The sequence below is a fragment of the Lissotriton helveticus genome, chromosome 6 (assembly GCF_964261635.1).
Source record: "Lissotriton helveticus chromosome 6, aLisHel1.1, whole genome shotgun sequence".
NCBI lineage: Eukaryota > Metazoa > Chordata > Amphibia > Caudata > Salamandridae > Lissotriton > Lissotriton helveticus.
In genome coordinates, this window is record NC_136067.1 from 1,498,163,087 (window position 1) to 1,498,183,070 (window position 19,984).

At 46.6% G+C, this 19,984-nt stretch overlaps 1 protein-coding gene across 1 annotated transcript in view; it reads right to left on the bottom strand.

Annotated features, from left to right (window-relative positions):
• Window positions 1–202: 202 nt before the first annotated feature.
• Window positions 203–19,984, bottom strand: part of LOC144762756 (uncharacterized) — a 242,030-nt gene continuing 222,248 nt past the window's right edge. The window contains exons 7-8 of the mRNA XM_078648007.1: window positions 9,706–9,834; window positions 203–262 (exon numbers count right to left, since the gene is read on the bottom strand). Coding sequence (XP_078504133.1) covers window positions 203–262; window positions 9,706–9,834 — 189 coding nt within the window. The remainder of the gene's footprint in view (window positions 263–9,705; window positions 9,835–19,984) is intronic.

Consider the following 19,984-nt stretch of genomic DNA (forward strand, 5'->3'; position numbering starts at 1 on the left):
TAATGAGACACCAAGTAGCGCCCCTGTACAAAGCCATGTGCCCCAAGGCCTCTAAACTAAATAACAAGATCACGAGCCACTGGGGTACAGCGGCGGGTAGAGAGCTAAGCGAGGAAGAGAGGGCCGACCTCTGGTCCTCCACATCAAGAAGGAAGGTGACAACAACCCTAGACCAGACACAATTCTGGCTGATACACAAGGCCTACTGGACCCCAGCCCGCTTAGCCTCCACGGGTATCCGAGAAAACGATTCCTGCTGGAACTGCAATAAGCAAAAAGGGGATCTTGCACACCTACTCTTAGACTGCGCCAAGGTTAGGAAATTCTGGGACTCAACAAACACACTAATCAACGACGTAACAGGAGCTACACTAACACTTGACTTCCACTATCTGGCCCTGGGATACACCAATCCATCCATAACATCAGAAGAAGACAGGGACCTGATTGACCTCCTGCTCACAGCGATGGACAAGACGGTATTGAATAACTGGAAAGACACAGCGAAAGCCACCTTCAAAGCCTGGTTCAATTGGGTCATATTCCTGCGGGGGGCTGACACCATAACGACCAACAGCCTACCGAACTCACGAAAGAAAAGCGAAATGTGGCTCTCGCTGGACAACTACCTGTCCTCACACAAGCCACCCTGAACGTTATGGGGGCGACCGGTGAAGATATCCCAGAGGCTAGACATCGCAGCCCTACACAGAGCGCCTATCCATCCTGAAAAACACTGTGCTTCTATACTCTCTTTACTCTCTATATCTCTATACCTCATTCTCTCTACGCCACCAGGGGTGCGGAAAGACAATCAAAAGTCCAAAGGGGGGAACTGGGGAACGCCGAAAGGAACCACAAGAAGAAGAAACAAGAGTGAATGATGGACAAATAGCCCGCGAACCAACGCTTGACCCCCGGGGCGCCTTTTTCCCTGTTTTCCCATGTATATCCTCTGCACCATGTAAATATAATTTTTTCAATAAAAAATTACTGAAATAAAAAGAAATAAAAAAACCATCTCTTTCCCCGTAAAAAAAAAAAAAAAAAAAAAATAGACCATATTTAAAACCTTCACCAAAAATGCATAGATTGGAGGAGCTTCGCGCGCAACCAAGATGGCCGCCTGAGCACAGGGCTCCCGAGATCTTCGCCACCTCCCGCATCTATCCTGAACATTATCCTGATTATGACGACGGGTTATTGAAGACGCAACCCAGCTGATGTAATAGCTGCTTTCAGAAATCGATTTGGACTCCGGGAACCGTAACTACGGCACTTCGAACTTTCGTGGCCTGCTCCATGACACTGCCTGGGGCTCGAGTCAAAGTGGTGCCCAGGTAGTAATTGAACAACAACGGCCTACAGGGCCCTGCTCACAACCCCGGAGTTAACTTTCGGTTTCTTTTTCGGCTCCTCGGCCCTCTCCTGCCTCAAGACCGCTTTGACAACCCGGGATGCAATCTGACCCCACAATTCCACTGTTTGATTGCCATCGAGTGTCTTTGGTCGTGTGACATCGAACTGGCACTTGTTTCTGGTGATCCTGGTGGGTGAACCGAGAGGAGTCATTTTTACCAGGTCTCGAGAGCCCCTCAGGGGCGCAACACCCAATATGGCGGGCAAACCCGAAAGCGAGAAACGGAAGACCAAGACCGTTTACCGGGGGGGGGGGCTATTCAATAGAATATCATGGGTCGTAACACTCATCCCAAGGGATCCCCCGGTGTTGCGAGTAGGTCCCCGGGAGATGCGGGAGACGACTCAACGGCGGTGGACCACTTGACCCTGCATGATGTCATGGGCGCCATTGCTAGTATGAAGACCTCTATCGGCCAACAATATGAGGCTCTAGCCCTAAAGCTTGACACTGTGGCAATCGATGTCAACTTGATCAGGGCGGATTTATCAAGGACTAACGAAAGAGTTAAATCCTTAGATTTGAAGACCTCCAGCCTTACGACTGATGTGTCCGATTCACAGACAGAGGTTCGCAAACTGCGATCCTCTAATGGTCTCTTTACTCGCCGGCTGGAGGATTTTGAAGGTCGGGCTAGACGCAACAACGTACATATCATTGGGGTCCCTGAAAAACCAGAAGACCCAGCCGTAGATCTCCTTGTCGAGGACCTCATCCTAAACCATCTTGCCCCCAAAGGCCTGAGCAACTTCTTTGCAGTGGAACGCGCACACAGAGTGCCGGGCGGGAAGCCAAAGCTGGGCGCCCCTCCGCGTCCCATCATCGCTAGAATTTTTAACTTTCAAGATAGAGACGCTATCCTACAGGAGTCGCGGGTGGACGGCCCTACGAAGTTCGCTTCTACCCAGATTTCACCCAGTTCGTTCAGAAACAAAGGATGGGGTTTCAGGGGGTGAAGCGACGATTGAGAGACATGGGTATGAAGTATGCGATGCTCTTTCCATCTCGGCTGCGTGTAGAACGCGAAGATCGGACGTTTTTCTTTGACCGCCCTGAGAATGTGAGTGACTGGCTCGATACGTTGCCCATGCACGGGATCGCCTTGAACATTCCGAAGGAGCTGCAGGCGGCCCGGTGGAACAGGAGTGAGCAGCGGTTTCGGATTTCTGGACATTGTACACAACCGGCAGCTGTGGTTCGATGACTTTTTTTAATTGCATTATTTGTGGTGGAATACCCAGAGGTGGCGGGGGGGGTGAGACTCTTTCCTCCTCCGGGTTTCTTTTTGTAGACTAGTTTAATGTTAGGGCGACAGGCATACTGCAAGTTGGGGTGGCTTTTGAGTCTAACGCAGGGGTGCAGGGTGGGGGGGTATGTTTTGGGTAATTGTTCGGGGGTGGGGGGGGGGTTTGTATGTGTTTCACTTTGTTTCAAGGCAACGCATTGTTTAACTTCTAGACCTGGGTGTTGTGCTCGCTATGGGGTGGATTCTGCATTTATCTCCTGGGATAGGGGCTGGGGGCTGAAGTTATTGAGCTGGAATGTTAATGGGTTGGGGAACAGGATAAAACGTGGTGTTGTGCTGCAGCTACTGAGGCGCCTCTCCCCTGATCTAGTGTTAATGCAAGAGACGCATCTGATCGGAAATACATGCCACGCCATGAATAGGTGAGGCTATCGTCTCCTGGCACATTCTGGATTTACTACTGGTTCTAGGGGGGTGGGTATCCTAGTCAGGGGTTCCCTCCCCCTGGAGGTCGACAATATAATCCTTGACGACAGGGGGCGCTACGCTGCTCTCACTGGTAGATGGGAGGGGAAGATTCTCTCTCTGCTTTCCGTTTATGTTCCCCATGGCCTGCAGACTACGACCTTCGCTGACTTGGGGAGAGTAGTCTGGGGCTTCCGGAAGGCATTCTGGTGATGGGTGGAGATTTCAATTCTGTCGTTTCCGGTAGGGAGGACCGTTACCCCCAAGAGAACTCATGAGATCGCAGTCTTGGTTGGGTGGTTTCCTGGAAACGCTGGGACTGGTAGATTGTTGGAGGCTACTGCATCCAGGACAGTTGCAATACACCTTCCACTCAGGGGCTCAAGGTAGTCTCTCTAGACTTGATTATGTCCTGATGCCGGTAACGCAGGCCTCTTCAATCAGGGAGGTCAGACATTTGGCTAGGGGTATTTCAGATCACTCCCCATTGTGGTTTATGATGGATACGAAGATGGGAGCCGAGGGTCGTGTGGCCCCGATTAATCCTTGGTATCTCCGTGACCCCAAAACCCGGGCGGAGTTGATCAGGTCTCTGGATCATTATTTTGCCGAGAATGTGGGGTCTGTGACCTCTTCTGTTTCACTGTGGGAGGCTTTCAAGACGGTTATCCGTGGCCAGGCGCTGTCGTTGATCGCTGGCGCCAAGAAAAACAAAAACGAGGCGGTAGTCCGCCTTGAGACCGAAATAGCTGAGTTGGATAGGGAGTTGGAATTGGGTATCATTCACTACAAGATTCATCTCCTCAGTCTCAAACAACTTGACTATAGGGCGTTGGTAACAGATGCTGCTAAAGTCATGAGCAGAGAGCAGCAGGGACGTTTATATGATGTGGGAGATAAGGCGGGGAAATTGATTGCTTGGTTGGATAGAAAGGAGAGGGCGAGTCGTGTGGTCCCTGTGGTTGAGAGAGTGGATGGAGTGAGAGTGACTGATCCAGCCGAGATTGTGGAGTGTTTTGCGGAATATTTCCAAAAAGTGTATTCCCCAGTATCCGATAGACCAGAGGAAGACTCACATCTGCTGTTACGAGACATCGCATTGCCTCGCCTGTCGGATTTAGATAGGGAACTGATGAATGCGGCACTTTCCGTTGACGAGGTGGCAACTGCTATTCGCTCCGTTTGCTCGGGAAAAGCTATGGGCCCTAATGGTCTCCCCATCGAGCTCTACAAGCTGCGTCCTGACAAAATGGCGCCGTATCTGCGTTCTATGTTCCTGGAGTCGCGGGACGTTGGCTCCCTCCCTCGTGATCAGCGACTTGCGACCATTGTAGTGATTCACAAGGAGGGGAAGCCGCGGGATCGCTGCGTATCTTATAGGCCTATTTCGCTTCTGAATGCGGAGCCCAAGATCCTCGCGAAATTGCTTGCAAACCGTTTGATAAAGGTGATTAGCGACCTGATCCATCCGGATCAGTCAGGTTTTATACCACATCGCAATACAGCATTGAACTTGCGGCTTTTTGCATGGCGTTCTTGCGAGAGCAGCGTCACTGCGTGAACCGGCCCTCCTGGCTTCCTTAGACGCTACGATGGCCTTTGATACGTTGGAATGGCCGTATCACTGGGCTGTTCTAGCAAAGTTCGGTTTTGGTCCTGGTTTCATCGGCTGGGTGAAACTTTTGTATGAGGAACCGTTGGCTCAGATTGTGGTGAATGGCCGGGTTTCTAAGTCTTTTCTTCTTGCAAGGGGCACGCGGCAGGGGTGTCCGCTGTCCCCGCTTCTTTTTGCCCTTGCCTTGGAACCCTGGCTGCTTGGCTGCGGTGGGAGCCATCGATAAGGGGTATTCGATGGACCCCGGATTTTGAGGACCGAGTGTCACTCTATGCGGATGATATCTTGTTGTATCTTACGTCGCCTCGAAAGTCGCTGATTGTGCATTGTTTATGTGTTGAACTCGTTCGGGAGAAACTCCGGTCTTGTAATGAACTGGCCCAAGTCCTGTATCTATGTACTCTCTTTGCCGCGCGGTTGTCCCATACAAGTGGTGCAGACGGGATTTAAATATCTGGGGGTCTTTATTTCTTTGGACCCCGTGATCCGTTATGATCGTAATCTGCTTCCCCCGCTCCAACGATTAAAATCCGATGTTGTGGCCTAGCGCAGACTGCCATTGTCCCCCCTCGGGCGTGCAGCTCTTTTCAAAATGATGTCTTTGCCGCGTTTTTTATACGCGCTGCAGAACACACTTGATGTCATTCCGGCGAGTTATTTTCGGGAGGTGGAGAGTTTGCAGAGACAATTGATATGGGGCGGATGTTCACCTATCGCCCTCGCCAAGCTGACGCTTCCCTGGTATGTTGGTGGTATTGCACTTCCGGATATAAGGCGATACTATTGGGCTTCTCAATTGTGCGCGATTAACCATGGAACGTACGGGTCCTGCGTCAAATCCTGCGTTTGAAATGGATAAATGGCTGTTGCCGGGTGGCGATTATAACAGGGCGCTTTACACCAAATCTGCTGGGAGGAAACTTTCGGGACCCACTAAGATAGCGGTGCGGGTGTGGCACTGTGCTAATGCGGCAATGGGATGGAGGGATCGACTGACTCGAGCGACTCCGCTCTATGCATCTGAAAGATTGGGCAGCCTGTGGAAGACTAAATGTTTCGAGAAGTGGGATATGATTGGTATCTGCAGGGTGAGTGATATCTGGGCCAAAGACAAGGTTAAGACTTTTGAGGAGTTGAAAGTAGAATATGAGTTGAGTGACAAGGAATTCTTCCGTTATGCGCAGATTCGACACGCGTTGAGTTCGGTCTTTCCTGCAGGTATTGTTATCCCGGAATCATCCCCACTTCAAGATCGAGTGCTTGATGGTTACGTTCCCGACAGCACTATTTCCTTGATGTACAAGAAATTGATTAATGATCGAGTTGATTTGTTGGTCCAACTTAGAGAGGTTTGGACAAGGGATGGTCTGGAGTTGGATGACGAGGACTGGCAGTCGGCGATATCCTCACCGAAGGAGGTCGCGATTCCAGCTCGTCTCCGACTCGTACAACTTAAGATCCTGCACCGAATCTACGTGACCGGTCCTCGCCTGATTCGTATGGGATATTCTGTGGATGGGTTGTGTAGGCGCGGATGCGGTTTAACCGGTACTTTTCTCCACATAATTTGGGAATGTCCGGAGGTGGCACGATTCTGGAGTCGAGTGCATGATGTGATGGCGGAGGTCACAGGCATCGCGCTGTTCCCTGAAGCAAGCCGTTGCTTACTGAATGTTTGGGAGCCGACTGATTATGATGTGGCGCAGACTCAGTGGGGGACCCTCGGAAATATGGTTGCCAAGATAGATATCGCGCAGTTGTGGGGCTCCCAGAGAACGCCCACGGTCCTGCCATGGAAGGAGAATATGGACTGGTGTATGTTTAGAGAGAAGACGGTGTATGTGGTGCGTGGCAGACCAAAAAAGTGGGGTAGAATCTGGGGCCAATGGAACTCCTACCAGGGTGATATATGTACACCTCCCCTTGCGGATGCTCCGGATGTTCCATCTTCCCTCTGACCTGACGTTCCCGACGATGTTTTAACTTTAATGTTTCATGATTCTGAATTTCCCCCCTGCTCCCCCTCCCTCCTGCATTGATGATACATATCGAATTGTAATGCACTTCCTCCCTCGCTGAGCGCTTCTCCATCTGTACTGACTTTTATCGCCTTGTTTGTTTTCTGTTTATTTGAAAGAAAAAGATAATAATAAAAAAAATGCATAGATTCACACATAAATGAGTTGCATCTTTTTTACGCATATGCATCATGAGTGCATATGCTCAGAGAATGTGTGCAGCAGAGTAGGGACAGTATATATAGAATTTCAAAAGATATCAGGGAAAATACAAATGAAATAGAGGAAGATGCACAGTCAAAACTTTCTTATTATTTACAAACATGTGCATTCTCTTTCCCACAACTACCCGTAGAGCTAAACTCACACCTTATTGAACAACTTGTAAATGGTGCAGTAATTATGGGAAAGTGCTGACAGCGCCCCCGTCTTCAAAGAGCACAAAAGCGAAATGGCAAATTTACAGTGAGACTGTTCTTCCCCATGAAAAATTTGCAATATATATGTGAAAAGTCTCTAATTTTCCATTTGTTCCTGGAAACACACCAGCTACATTGGATTCTATAGATTATTTGGTCTGCTTTGTCTCAAGGCACTGACATTAGATGTACAGAGGCCATCACAACAGTGCTATTAGCAAATAGATTTTCTTGGAGATTAAGGAACACATTTCATAATAGTAAATCTTTTTTCAGAATATTGTTTTGTGGTAAAATAACCTACTGACAAATCAAAATTGAAATTCTGCATGATTGTAAAATAGTGATGCACTTTTAAATCAAAGGCACATGATGCATTAGACTATTTTAATTTCTAAATTTTTACTTGGTATTTTTTAAGCAGCTTGATTAAACTAGCATATTAAAAAAGAGATCCAAAATCAGAGCTCTAAGGTTCATAAAGTAGCCCCTATTGAACTCTGATGGAACTCTGCCATAACAACACCTACATGAGATGTGTAAGAATAATCCTGTCAATACATACTTCGAAAACATGGACTAATGGAAAATCAATGTCTTATCCTTCTCCTAATCTCGAGTTCATAGTATGAGCCGATGATCTTAGTTATTGTTTTATGAAATTAAAAGTGTACAAATTCATATGAGAAAGTACACTTACCATCAGCACTGCTGAAAGAATCTACATATTTGCACAATGATATATATATGATAAATTTGTATGACCCTCCAGTACCACGCGATGAGTTCTTTAAAAGGTAAAAATTAATTTACAGTCCCTGGTTATATGGTATGCCTCCTCACTAATGACTTATTAGTAAAACAAATATGCTAACGAGATGTAAGCCTATTTTACCATGTTTTAGGGAGTGAGCAGAAACGGGAAACATCCTTTACAACGCAACTATTACCACGCAGTGCTTTTACATCGCAACTTTTACAACGCAAACCATTACAACGCATTGCGCTGGGGGGCGCTCTAGGATAGGGAATAGATTTAATTTACTATCCAACACCTTCCCTACTATCCACGGGGACTGGAGCTGGAATAGTAAATTAAACTATACACTATCCAACACCCAAAAGCGCTATGCGTTGTAATGGTATGCGTTGTAAAAACTGCGATGTAAAAGCATGCGTGGTAAATGCATGCGTTGTAATGTCGTACATCCAGTAGAAGCACTTAACCACTAGTTAGCAGTGGCAATGTGCACGGAGTCCTAAAGCCAAGTAAAGTGAGTTCAGCAAAATAAGACGGGTGAAGGTAAAAAGTTTGACAGTCAACCTGCAGAGAGGACCAAGTCCAAGAAGGCAATATTCCATCATTGGGCTCTACAAAGTGTAAAATATCAAATTTGAGGAAAGAACTGTACTAGTGATGCAGGAGGGAATTGTGCAATGCATATAATCTTTATATTAGCTGGATGGATGACCAGAAAAGGTATTTTCAGATTGGTCCCAATCCAGTCATGGATTCACTGAGATACAAAGCCATGGAATGAGTTTCCAGTATTCCAATCATCCACCTTTTTCCATTTTCTTTGAAGTCCCCTTTGTATTTTGTCTCTTTGGCTTAGTTAATAAAAATGCTTCATTTATCAAGGTTTTCCAGGTACACATTAAAAAAACAAGAATTGCAGAGTAATATTCACATCATGTGGCAGTGTTACAACAAAGAAATGGCAGCTCCGTCAACATATCTGAGTGTCTGGATGTAGTGGGCATAAGTCCGGGTGAGTCTATGTCGGTGCATTGACAGGAGGATCAAATTTGCCTATAAAAGATGGTATTTTCAGGCTGAGTCACTTTCTGCCAAAACCATCTCTCCAGGAAGACATCCATTGCCGCAATCCCCCAAATTCTGAATATAGGCAGGCCCACAGACTACCCCAGACCCACTCACCCAGTTTCATGCCCATCCATAACAGTACCCTTAACATCTCTCTATACGGTTTGCTGTTTCAGACTGCCCCCAATTCCCCACTCATAGTTGACTTTGTCTCCCTTTCTGGCGCTGCCACATTCAATGCCCCGTTCTGTATTCGGGTCAGTTTGAAAAGTGCCATAGCAATGATTTTTGGGTGGTACAATTGTGAAAGAAGCATATCCCTACATACATTTGTCCTAGACCAGTTGCTACATCTATCCCTAATGTCAGGGTGTCCTCATATTATTTGATGAGAAGTAGACTAAGGTTTTGTGTTTGTAAAGGGACACATTGAGGGAAATGTTTTTCCTAATTTCTTCTGAGGCCTGTTTTCTATATTAATTTCATAGTTCAGAAGAGGCTGCTCTATAGAATCCATACCTCACATGCCACTTTTTCAATGTCATTCAAATGTAAACCTGATATATCACTGGTGTAAATTGTGAACATATATCAACAGGCTTTATTCGTTGTATATGAAATCTGGCACATTGATGAATGCAGTTGTATTAAAAACATAGTGCAAGAAAGGACAAGAAGATGAAGTAAGCTTTACCTGCTCTGTGACTGTTGGGGTTAAAAGTTCAGTAGGTTTGAAATCAGGTTTTAACTCTTTGGTACTGGTTACATATGGTTCTTTCTGTAATTCCTGTGTATTGATTTTCTCAGTGACTGAGGGATATTTCTAAATTGAACATAAAAAACATTTTCACATATGCAGTCAAAATAATGTCCACTAAATTGCACTTGAACCAAAATGAACATATATCAATTCTCCCACTGGATGGGAACAATATTTACAAAAATTTCAATAAACAGAACAAATAGATCACAGATTAAACAGGATGAGTATTGCATAAAGGCGCACTGCCGTTTAACACAACCAGTCATTGTGAAGGAGCACTAAATTGATCTGCCATTTCTTCAGGGAACGGGTTCACAAAGTTGTTACGAGCATTAGTCAGACTTAGAAATAGATCCTATTTAAAACCTTCACCAAAAATGCATAGATTGGAGGAGCTTCGCGCGCAACCAAGATGGCCGCCTGAGCACAGGGCTCCCGACATCTTCGCCACCTCCCGCATCTATCCTGAACATTATCCTGATTATGACGACGGGTTATTGAAGACGCAACCCAGCTGATGTAATAGCTGCTTTCAGAAATCGATTTGGACTCCGGGAACCGTAACTACGGCACTTCGAACTTTCGTGGCCTGCTCCATGACACTGCCTGGGGCTCGAGTCAAAGTGGTGCCCAGGTAGTAATTGAACAACAACGGCCTACGGGGCCCTGCACACAACCCCGGAGTTAACTTTCGGTTTCTTTTTCGGCTCCTCAGCCCTCTCCTGCCTCGAGACCGCTTTGACAACCCGGGATGCAATCTGACCCCACAATTCCACTGTTTGATTGCCATTGAGTGTCTTTGGTCGTGTGACATCGAACTGGCACTTGTTTCTGGTGATCCTGGTGGGTGAACCGAGAGGAGTCATTTTTACCAGGTCTCGAGGGCCCCTCAGGGGCGCAACACCCAATATGGCAAACCCGAAAGCGAGAAACGGAAGACCAAGACCGTTTACCGGGGGGGGCTATTCAATAGAGTATTATGGATCGTTACACTCATCCCAAGGGATCCCCCGGTGTTGCGAGTAGGTCCCCGGGAGATGCGGGAGACGACTCAACGGCGGTGGACGACTTGACCCTGCATGATGTCATGGGCGCCATTGCTAGTATGAAGACCTCTATCGGCCAACAATATGAGGCTCTAGCCCTAAAGCTTGACACTGTGGCAATCGATGTCAACTTGATCAGGGCGGATTTATCAAGGACTAACGAAAGAGTTAAATCCTTAGATTTGAAGACCTCCAGCCTTACGACTGATGTGTCCAATTTACAGACAGAGGTTCGCAAACTGCGATCCTCTAATGGTCTCTTTACTCGCCGGCTGGAGGATTTTGAAGGTCGGGCTAGACGTAACAACGTACATATCATTGGGGTCCCTGAAAAACCGGAAGACCCAGCCGTAGATCTCCTTGTCGAGGACCTCATCATAAACCATCTTGCCCCCAAAGGCCTGAGCAACTTCTTTGCAGTGGAACGCGCACACAGAGTGCCGGGCGGGAAGCCAAAGCTGGGCGCCCCTCCGCGTCCCATCATCGCCAGAATTTTTAACTTTCAAGATAGAGACGCTATCCTACAGGCGTCGCGGGTGGACGGCCCTACAAAGTTCGAAAATTCTAAGGTGAGGGACTACCCAGATTTCACCCAGTTCGTTCAGAAACAAAGGATGGGGTTTCAGGGGGTGAAGCGACGATTGAGAGACATGGGTATGAAGTATGCGATGCTCTTTCCATCTCGGCTGCGTGTAGGACGCGAAGATCGGACGTTTTTCTTTGACCGCCCTGAGAATGTGAGTGACTGGCTCGATACGTTGCCCATGCACGGGATCGCCTTGAACATTCCGAAGGAGCTGCAGGCGGCCCGGTGGAACAGGAGTGAGCAGCGGTTTCGGATTTCTGGACATTGTACACAACCGGCAGCTGTGGTTTGATGACTTTTATAATTGCATTATTTGTGGTGGAATACCCAGAGGTGGCGGGGGGGGGGGTGAGACTCTTTCCTCCTCCGGGTTTCTTTTTGTAGACTAGTTTAATGTTAGGGCGACAGGCACACTGCAAGTTGGGGTGGCTTTTGAGTCTAACACAGGGGTCCAGGGTGGGAGGGTATGTTTTGGGTAATTGTTGGGGGGTGGGGGGGGGGGGGGTTGTATGTGTTTCACTTTGTTTCAAGGCTACGCATTGTTTAACTTCTAGACCTGGGTGTTGTGCTCACTATGGGGCGGATTCTGCATTTATCTCCTGGGATAGGGGGTGGGGGCTGAAGTTATTGAGCTGGAATGTTAATGGGTTGGGGGACAGGATAAAATGTGTTGTTGTGCTGCAGCTACTGAGGCGCCTCTCCCCTGATGTAGTGTTAATGCAAGAGATGCATCTGATCGGAAATACATGCCACACCATGAATAGGCGAGGCTATCGTCTCCTGGCACATTCTGGATTTACTACTGGTTCTAGGGGGGTGGGTATCCTAGTCAGGGGTTCCCTCCCCCTGGAGGTCGACAATATAATCCTTGATGACAGGGGGCGCTACGCTGCTCTCACTGGTAGATGGGAGGGGAAGACTCTCTCTCTGCTTTCCGTTTATGTTCCCCATGGCCTGCAGACTACGACCTTCGCTGGCTTGGGGAGAGTAGTTCTGGGGCTTCCGGAAGGCCTTCTGGTGATGGGTGGAGATTTCAATTCTGTCGTTTCCGGTAGGGAGGACCGTTACCCCCCCAGAGAACTCATGAGATCGCAGTCTTGGCTGGGTGGTTTCTTGGAAACGCTGGGACTGGTAGATTGTTGGAGGCTACTGCATCCGGGACAGTTGCAATACACCTTCCACTCAGGGGGTCACGGTAGTCTCTCTAGACTTGATTATGTCCTGATGCCGGCAACGCAGGCCTCTTCAATCAGGGAGGTCAGACATTTGGCTAGGGGTATTTCAGATCACTCCCCATTGTGGCTTATGATGGATACGAAGATGGGAGCCGAGGGTCGTGTGGCCCCGATTGATCCTTGGTATCTCCGTGACGCCAAAACCCGGGCGGAGTTGATCAGGTCTCTGGATCATTATTTTGCCGAGAATGTGGGGTCTGTGACCTCTTCTGTTTCACTGTGGGAGGCTTTCAAGACGGTTATCCGTGGCCAGGCGCTGTCGTTGATCGCTGGCGCCAGGAAAAACAAAAACGAGGCGGTAGTCCGCCTTGAGACCGAAATATCTGAGTTGGATAGGGAGTTGGAATTGAATATCATTCACTACAAGATTTATCTCCTCAGTCTCAAACAACTTGACTATAGGGCGTTGGTAACAGATGCTGCTAAAGTCATGAGCAGAGAGCAGCAGGGACGTTTATATGATGTGGGAGATAAGGCGGGGAAATTGATTGCTTGGTTGGATAGAAAGGAGAGGGCGAGTCGTGTGGTCCCTGTGGTTGAGAGAGTGGATGGAGTGAGAGTGACTGATCCAGCCGAGATTGTGGAGTGTTTTGCGGAATATTTCCAAAAAGTGTATTCCCCAGTATCCGATAGACCAGAGGAAGACTCACATCTGCTGTTACGAGACATCGCATTGCCTCGCCTGTGGGATTTAGATAGGGAACTGATGAATGCGGCACTTTCCGTTGATGTGGTGGCAACTGCTATTCGCTCCGTTCTCTCGGGAAAAGCTATGGGCCCTAATGGTCTCCCCATCGAGCTCTACAAGCTGCGTCCTGACAAAATGGCGCTGTATCTGTGTTCTATGTTCCTGGAGTCGCTCGACGTCGGCCCCCTCCCTCGTGATCAGCGACTTGCGACCATTGTAGCAATTCACAAGGAGGGGAAGCCACGGGATCGCTGCGTATCTTATAGGCCTATTTCGCTTCTGAATGCGGAGCCCAAGATCCTCGCGAAATGGCTTGCAAACCGTTTGATAAAAGTGATTAGCGACCTGATCCATCCGGATCAGTCAGGTTTTATACCACATCGCAATACAGCATTGAACTTGCGGCGTTTGCATGGCGTTCTTGCGAGAGCAGCGTCACTGCGTGAACCGGCCATCCTGGCTTCCTTAGACGCTACGATGGCCTTTGATACGTTGGATTGGCCGTATCTCTGGGCTGTTCTTGCAAAGTTCGGTTTTGGTCCTGGTTTCATCGGCTGGGTGAAACTTTTGTACGAGGAACCGTTGGCTCAGATTGTGGTGAATGGTCGGGTTTCTAAGTCTTTTCTTCTTGGAAGGGGCACGCGGCAGGGGTGTCCGCTGTCCCCGCTTCTTTTTGCCCTTGCCTTGGAACCCTGGCTGCTTGGCTGCGGTGGGAGCCATCGATAAGGGGTATTCGATGGACCCCGGATTTTGAGGACCGAGTGTCACTCTATGCGGATGATATCTTGTTGTATCTTACGTCGCCTCGAAAGTCGCTGATTGTATTGTTTGATGTGTTGAACTCGTTCGGGAGAAACTCCGGTCTTGTAATCAACTGGTCCAAGTCCTGTATCTATGTACTCTCTTTGCCGCGCGGTTGTCCATACAAGTGGTGCAGACGGGATTTAAATATCTGTGGGTCTTTATTACCTTGGACCCTGTGATCCATTATGATCGTAATCTGCTTCCCCCGCTCCAACGATTAAAATCCGATGTTGTGGCCTGGCGCAGACTGCCATTGTCCCCACACGGGCGTGCAGCTCTTTTCAAAATGATGTCTTTGCCGCGTTTTTTATACGCGCTGCAGAACACACTTGATGTCATTCCGGCGAGTTATTTTCGGGAGGTGGAGAATTTGCAGAGACAATTGATATGGGGCGGACGTTCACCTATCGCCCTCGCCAAGCTGACGCTTCCCTGGTATGTTGGTGGTATTGCACTTCCGGATATAAGGCGATACTATTGGGCTTCTCAATTGTGCGTGATTAACCATGGAACGTACGGGTCCTGCGTCAAATCCTGCGTTTGAAATGGATAAATGGCTGTTGCCGGGTGGCGATTATAACAGGGCGCTTTACACCAAATCTGCTGGGAGGAAACTTTCGGGACCCACTAAGATAGCGGTGCGGGTGTGGCACTGTGCTAATGCGGCAATGGGATGGAGGGATCGAGTGACTCGAGCGACTCCGCTCTATGCATCTGAAAGATTGGGCAGCCTGTGGAAGACGAAAGGTTTCGAGAAGTGGGATATGATTGGTATCTGCAGGGTGAGTGATATCTGGGCCAAAGACAAGGTTAAGACTTTTGAGGAGTTGAAAGTAGAATATGAGTTGAGTGACAAGGAATTCTTCCGTTATGCGCAGATTCGACACGCGTTGAGTTCGGTCTTTCCTGCAGGTATTGTTATCCCGGAATCATCTCCACTTGAAGATCGAGTGCTTGATGGTTACGTTCCCGACAGCACTACTTCCTTTATGTACAAGAAATTGATTAATGATCGAGTTGATTTGTTGGTCCAACTTAGAGTGGTTTGGACAAGGGATGGTCTGGAGTTGGATGACGAGGACTGGCAGTCGGCGAGATCCTCACCGAAGGAGGTCGCGATTCCGGCTCATCTCCGACTCGTACAACTTAAGATCCTGCACCGAATCTACGTGACCGGTCCTCGCCTGATTCATATGGGATATTCTGTGGATGGGTTGTGTAGGCGCGGATGCGGTTTAACCGGTACTTTTCTCCACATAATTTGGGAATGTCCGGAGGTGGCACGATTCTGGAGTCGAGTGCATGATGTGATGGCGGAGGTCACAGGCATCGTGCTGTTCCCTGAAGCAGGGCGCTGCTTACTGAATGTTTTGTGATGTATTCCTATAGGTTCTGTATCGATCCCCCTATTCCTGACCCTGTTCTGGTTAACAAGTTAACTAGCAGCCATCCCATGATGCAGAAACCGTTATCTGATTAAGCCACACCACGGCACAGGAACGCGTTATCTGATTAGGTCATAACGCTTGCCATCTAATTAGGCAAGCAATATTCCTCCAGCCCCTGATAAGGCATACGGAGTTCTCAAAACAAATCAAACCTATGACAACCTGGGAAAAACCCTGCGGCCATTGTTTTGATTTCACCGAGAACTTCAGCAAAAGAATGTGCTAACGACCAGTTCGTATGACATCCTTATTGACGTATCTATGTCCATCCTTACGTCAATCTCGGCACCTTACAGGTATAAATATTACCGATATTGCCTTAAGCAAACACACGCGGTGGTGACGAGATCGGAGCAGCCAGACTTGCCGAAGTCCAGCACAGAGCGGACCCCGCTGGCGCAGCCCCGCCTTCCTGACGCGCTGAGAACGAGACGCTGCTTTCTCCTGCCGAGAAATCCAGCTCCGGCGCTTCCAAGCAGCCCTTGCAGGCAGCCTGGAATATCGAGACCAAAGACGAGAGATACCATCCCTCAACCATCCTAGATTCCAGGTACAGAACTGAATAACCCCTTGCAGAGAATTCTTGAGTCAGTCACTTGGCAAAAACAAACTTAACTTAAACTGCTACTTTCTATTCCCGCCCACGTATTAGGCTTAGGTCAGGTATACCGGGGTAGGCGTAGTTAGAAGCACCAGTTGAGTACGATTAGCCAAATGTATATATGTATGTATCTATTTTATCCATTTTAAACCACCATATGGCTTAGAAACCATATAAATGTTTTTACAGTATTATTTTATACTTCTGCTTTTATTGTATGCACTTTACTTAACCATAAGTATTGCAATAATATCGATTCATTTCTCTTGTACGAGAAAAGAGACTGATCAATAAATAACATCTTTTATTGAACACGCCCGTCTCTTCCTTTTCTCTACAATCTGGTGAAACTAAGAATGCACGTACTGACTGAGTAAAATAAGTTGTCTTTTGTTTTCACACGACTCTAGAGATACACTCTTGATTAGGGGAGAGCAAAGTTGTCATGTTCTATGGTTGTCAGAAACGAAATCCCTTCTTGTCTATCCAGGGAGGTTCAACTCCTCCTTGCCTATTCGAGAAAGTTTCTAGTGAACTCTGAGCTAGCTGGCAAACCCAAAACTTTAAGTCTAATATCGACAATAGAAGACCTAGTTAACGTCTGGTCTAGGCCTATACTATTGAAGGTATTATTCCAATGCGCAGAGCCTATTGGGATAATAGGAACTACACTACAGTTTGGGAGCCGACTGATTATGATGTGGCGCAGACTCAGTGGGGGACCCTCGGAAATATGGTTGCCAAGAGAGATATCGCGCAGTGGTGGGGCTCCCAGAGAACGCCCACGGTCCTGCCATGGAAGGAGAATATGGACTGGTGTATGTTTAGAGAGAAGACGGTGTATGTGGTGCGTGGCAGACCAAAAAAGTGGGGTAGAATCTGGGGCCAATGGAACTCCTACCAGGGTGATATATGTACACCTCCCCTTGCGGATGCTCCGGATGTTCCATCTTCACCCTGACCTGACGTTCCCGACGATGTTTTAACTTTAATGTTTCATGATTCTGAATTTCCCCCCTGCTCCCCCTCCCTCCTGCATTGATGATACATATCGAATTGTAATGCACTTCCTCCCTCGCTGAGCGCTTCTCCATCTGTACTGACTTTTATTGCCTTGTTTGTTTTCTGTTTATTTGAAATAAAAAGATAATAATAAAAAAAAGCATAGATTCACACATAAATGAGTTGCATCTTTTTTACGCATATGCATCATGAGTGCATATGCTCAGAGAATGTGTGCAGCAGAGTGGGGACAGTATATATAGAATTTCAAAAGATATCAGGGAAAAAACAAATGAAATAGAGGAAGATGCACAGTCAAAACTTTCTTATTATTTACAAACATGTGCATTCTCTTTCCCACAACTACCTGTAGAGCTAAACTCACACCTTATTGAACAACTTGTAAATGGTGCAGTAATTATGGAAAAGTGCTGACAGCGCCCCCGTCTTCAAAGAGCACAAAAGCGAAATGGCAAATTTACAGTGGGACTGTTCTTCCCCATGAAAAATTTGCAATATATATGTGAAAAGTCTCTAATTTTCCATTTGTTCCCGGAAACACACCAGCTACATTGGATTGTACAGATTATTTGGTCTGCTTTGTCTCAAGGCACTGACATTAGATGTACAGTGGCCATCACAACAGTGCTATTAGCAAATAGATTTTCTTGGAGATAAGGAACACATTTCATAATAGTAAATCTTGTTTCAGAATATTGTTTTTTGGTAAAATAACATACTGACAAATAAAAATTGAAATTCCGCTTGATTGTAAAATAGTAATGCACTTTCAAATCAAAGGCACATGATGCATTAAACTATTTTCATTTCTAAATTTTTACTTGGTATTTATTAAACTACCATATTAAAAAAGAGGACCAAAATCAGAGATCTAAGGCTCATAAAGTAGCCCCTGTTGAACTCTGATTGAAATTCTGCCATAACAATCCCGACATGAGATGGGTAAAAATAATCCTGTCAATACATCCTTTGAGAAAAATGTACTATGGGAAAATCAATGTCTTATCCATCTCCTAATCTCAAGTTCATAGTATGAGCCTTTGATCTTAGTTGTTGTTTTATGAAATTAAAAGTATTCAAATTTATATGAGAAAGTACACTTACCATCAGCACTGCGGATAAAAACTACATATTTGCAAAATATATAAGATACATTTGTATGACCCTCCAGTACCACACGATGAGTTCTTTAACATGTAACAAATAATTTACAGTCCCTGGTTATATGGTATGCCTCCTTACTAATGACTTATTAGTAAATCAAGTATGCTAATGGGATGTAAGCCTATTTTACCATGTTTTATGGAGTGAGCAGAAACACTTAACCACTAGTTAGCAGTGGCAAAGTGCACAGAGTCCTAAAGCCAAGTAAAGTGAGTTCAGAAAAATAAGAGGGGTGAAGGTAAAAGTTTGACGGTCAACCTGCAGAGAGGACCAAGTCCAAGAAGGCAATATTTCATCATTGGGCTCTACAAAGCCTAAAATATGAAATTTGAGGAAAGAACTGTACTAGTGATGCAGGAGGGAATTGTGCAACTTATATAATCTTTATATTAGTTGGATGGACGACCAGATAAGGTATTTTTATATTGGTCCCAATCCAGTCATGGATTCACTGAGATACAAAGCCATGGAATGAGTTTCCAGTACTCCAGTCGTCCACCTTTTTCCATTTTCGTTGAAGTCACATTTGTATTTTGTCTCTCTGGCTCAGTTAATAAAAAATGCTTAATTTATCAAGGTTTTCCAGGTACACCTTAAAAAAAAGATTTGCAGAGTAATATTCACATCATGTGGCAGTGTTACAACAAAGAAATTGAGGCTTTGTCAACACATCCGAGTGTCTGGATGTAGTGGGCATGAGTCCGGGTGAGTCCATGTCGGTGCATTGACAGGAGGATCAAATTTGCCTATAAAAGAGGGTCTTTTCAGGCTCAGTCACTTTCTGCCAAAACCATCTCTCCAGGAGGACATCCATTGTCGCAATCCCCCAAATCCTGAATATAGGCAGGCCCCCAGACTGCCCCAGTCTCAATTACCCAGTTTCATGCCCATCCATAGCAGTACCCTTAACATCTCTCTTTACAGTTGGCTGTTTGGGACTGCCCCAAATTCCCCATTCATAGTTGACTGTGTCTCCAGTTATGGCGATGCCACATTCAATGACCCATTCTGCATTCGAGTGAGTTTTAATATTGCCATAGCAATGAATTTTGGTTGTTACAATGGTGAAAGAAAAATATCCCTACATACATTTGTCCTAGACCATTTGCTACATCTATCCCTAATGTCAGGGTGTCCTCATATTATTTGATGAGAAGTAGACTAATGTTTTGTGTTTGTAAAGGGACACATTGAGGGAAATGTTTTTCCTAATTTCGTCTGATGCCTATTTTCTATATTAATTTCATAGTTGAGTCCAGCTGTAGGGATCTGGTAAGATCTTACACACTGCATTTCACTCCTGAGGCGGAAGCCGGGAGTTAGCTCTCTTTTAACTGCACATGTATTGTGATTTTGATTTACTAAAATCGCCGAATTTTAATTCACGCATTTTGTGTTATTTGCGCTCGAATTTTAAAATATATTGTGCCATTCACGTGTACTGTAGCGCTCCCTCTCAGCAGAGTACGTGCTGAGTGGTTTTGGGGCTTGGAGGTGGCCGGCAACTCTTAGCGGCCATCTTGGGGTGGAGGCAGGTTAGCGCTGCAGCTGTGGGGAAGGAGGGAGGCACTCGCGCTGAAGCGCATAAATAGAGATGTCCACACCTCCGCGCAGC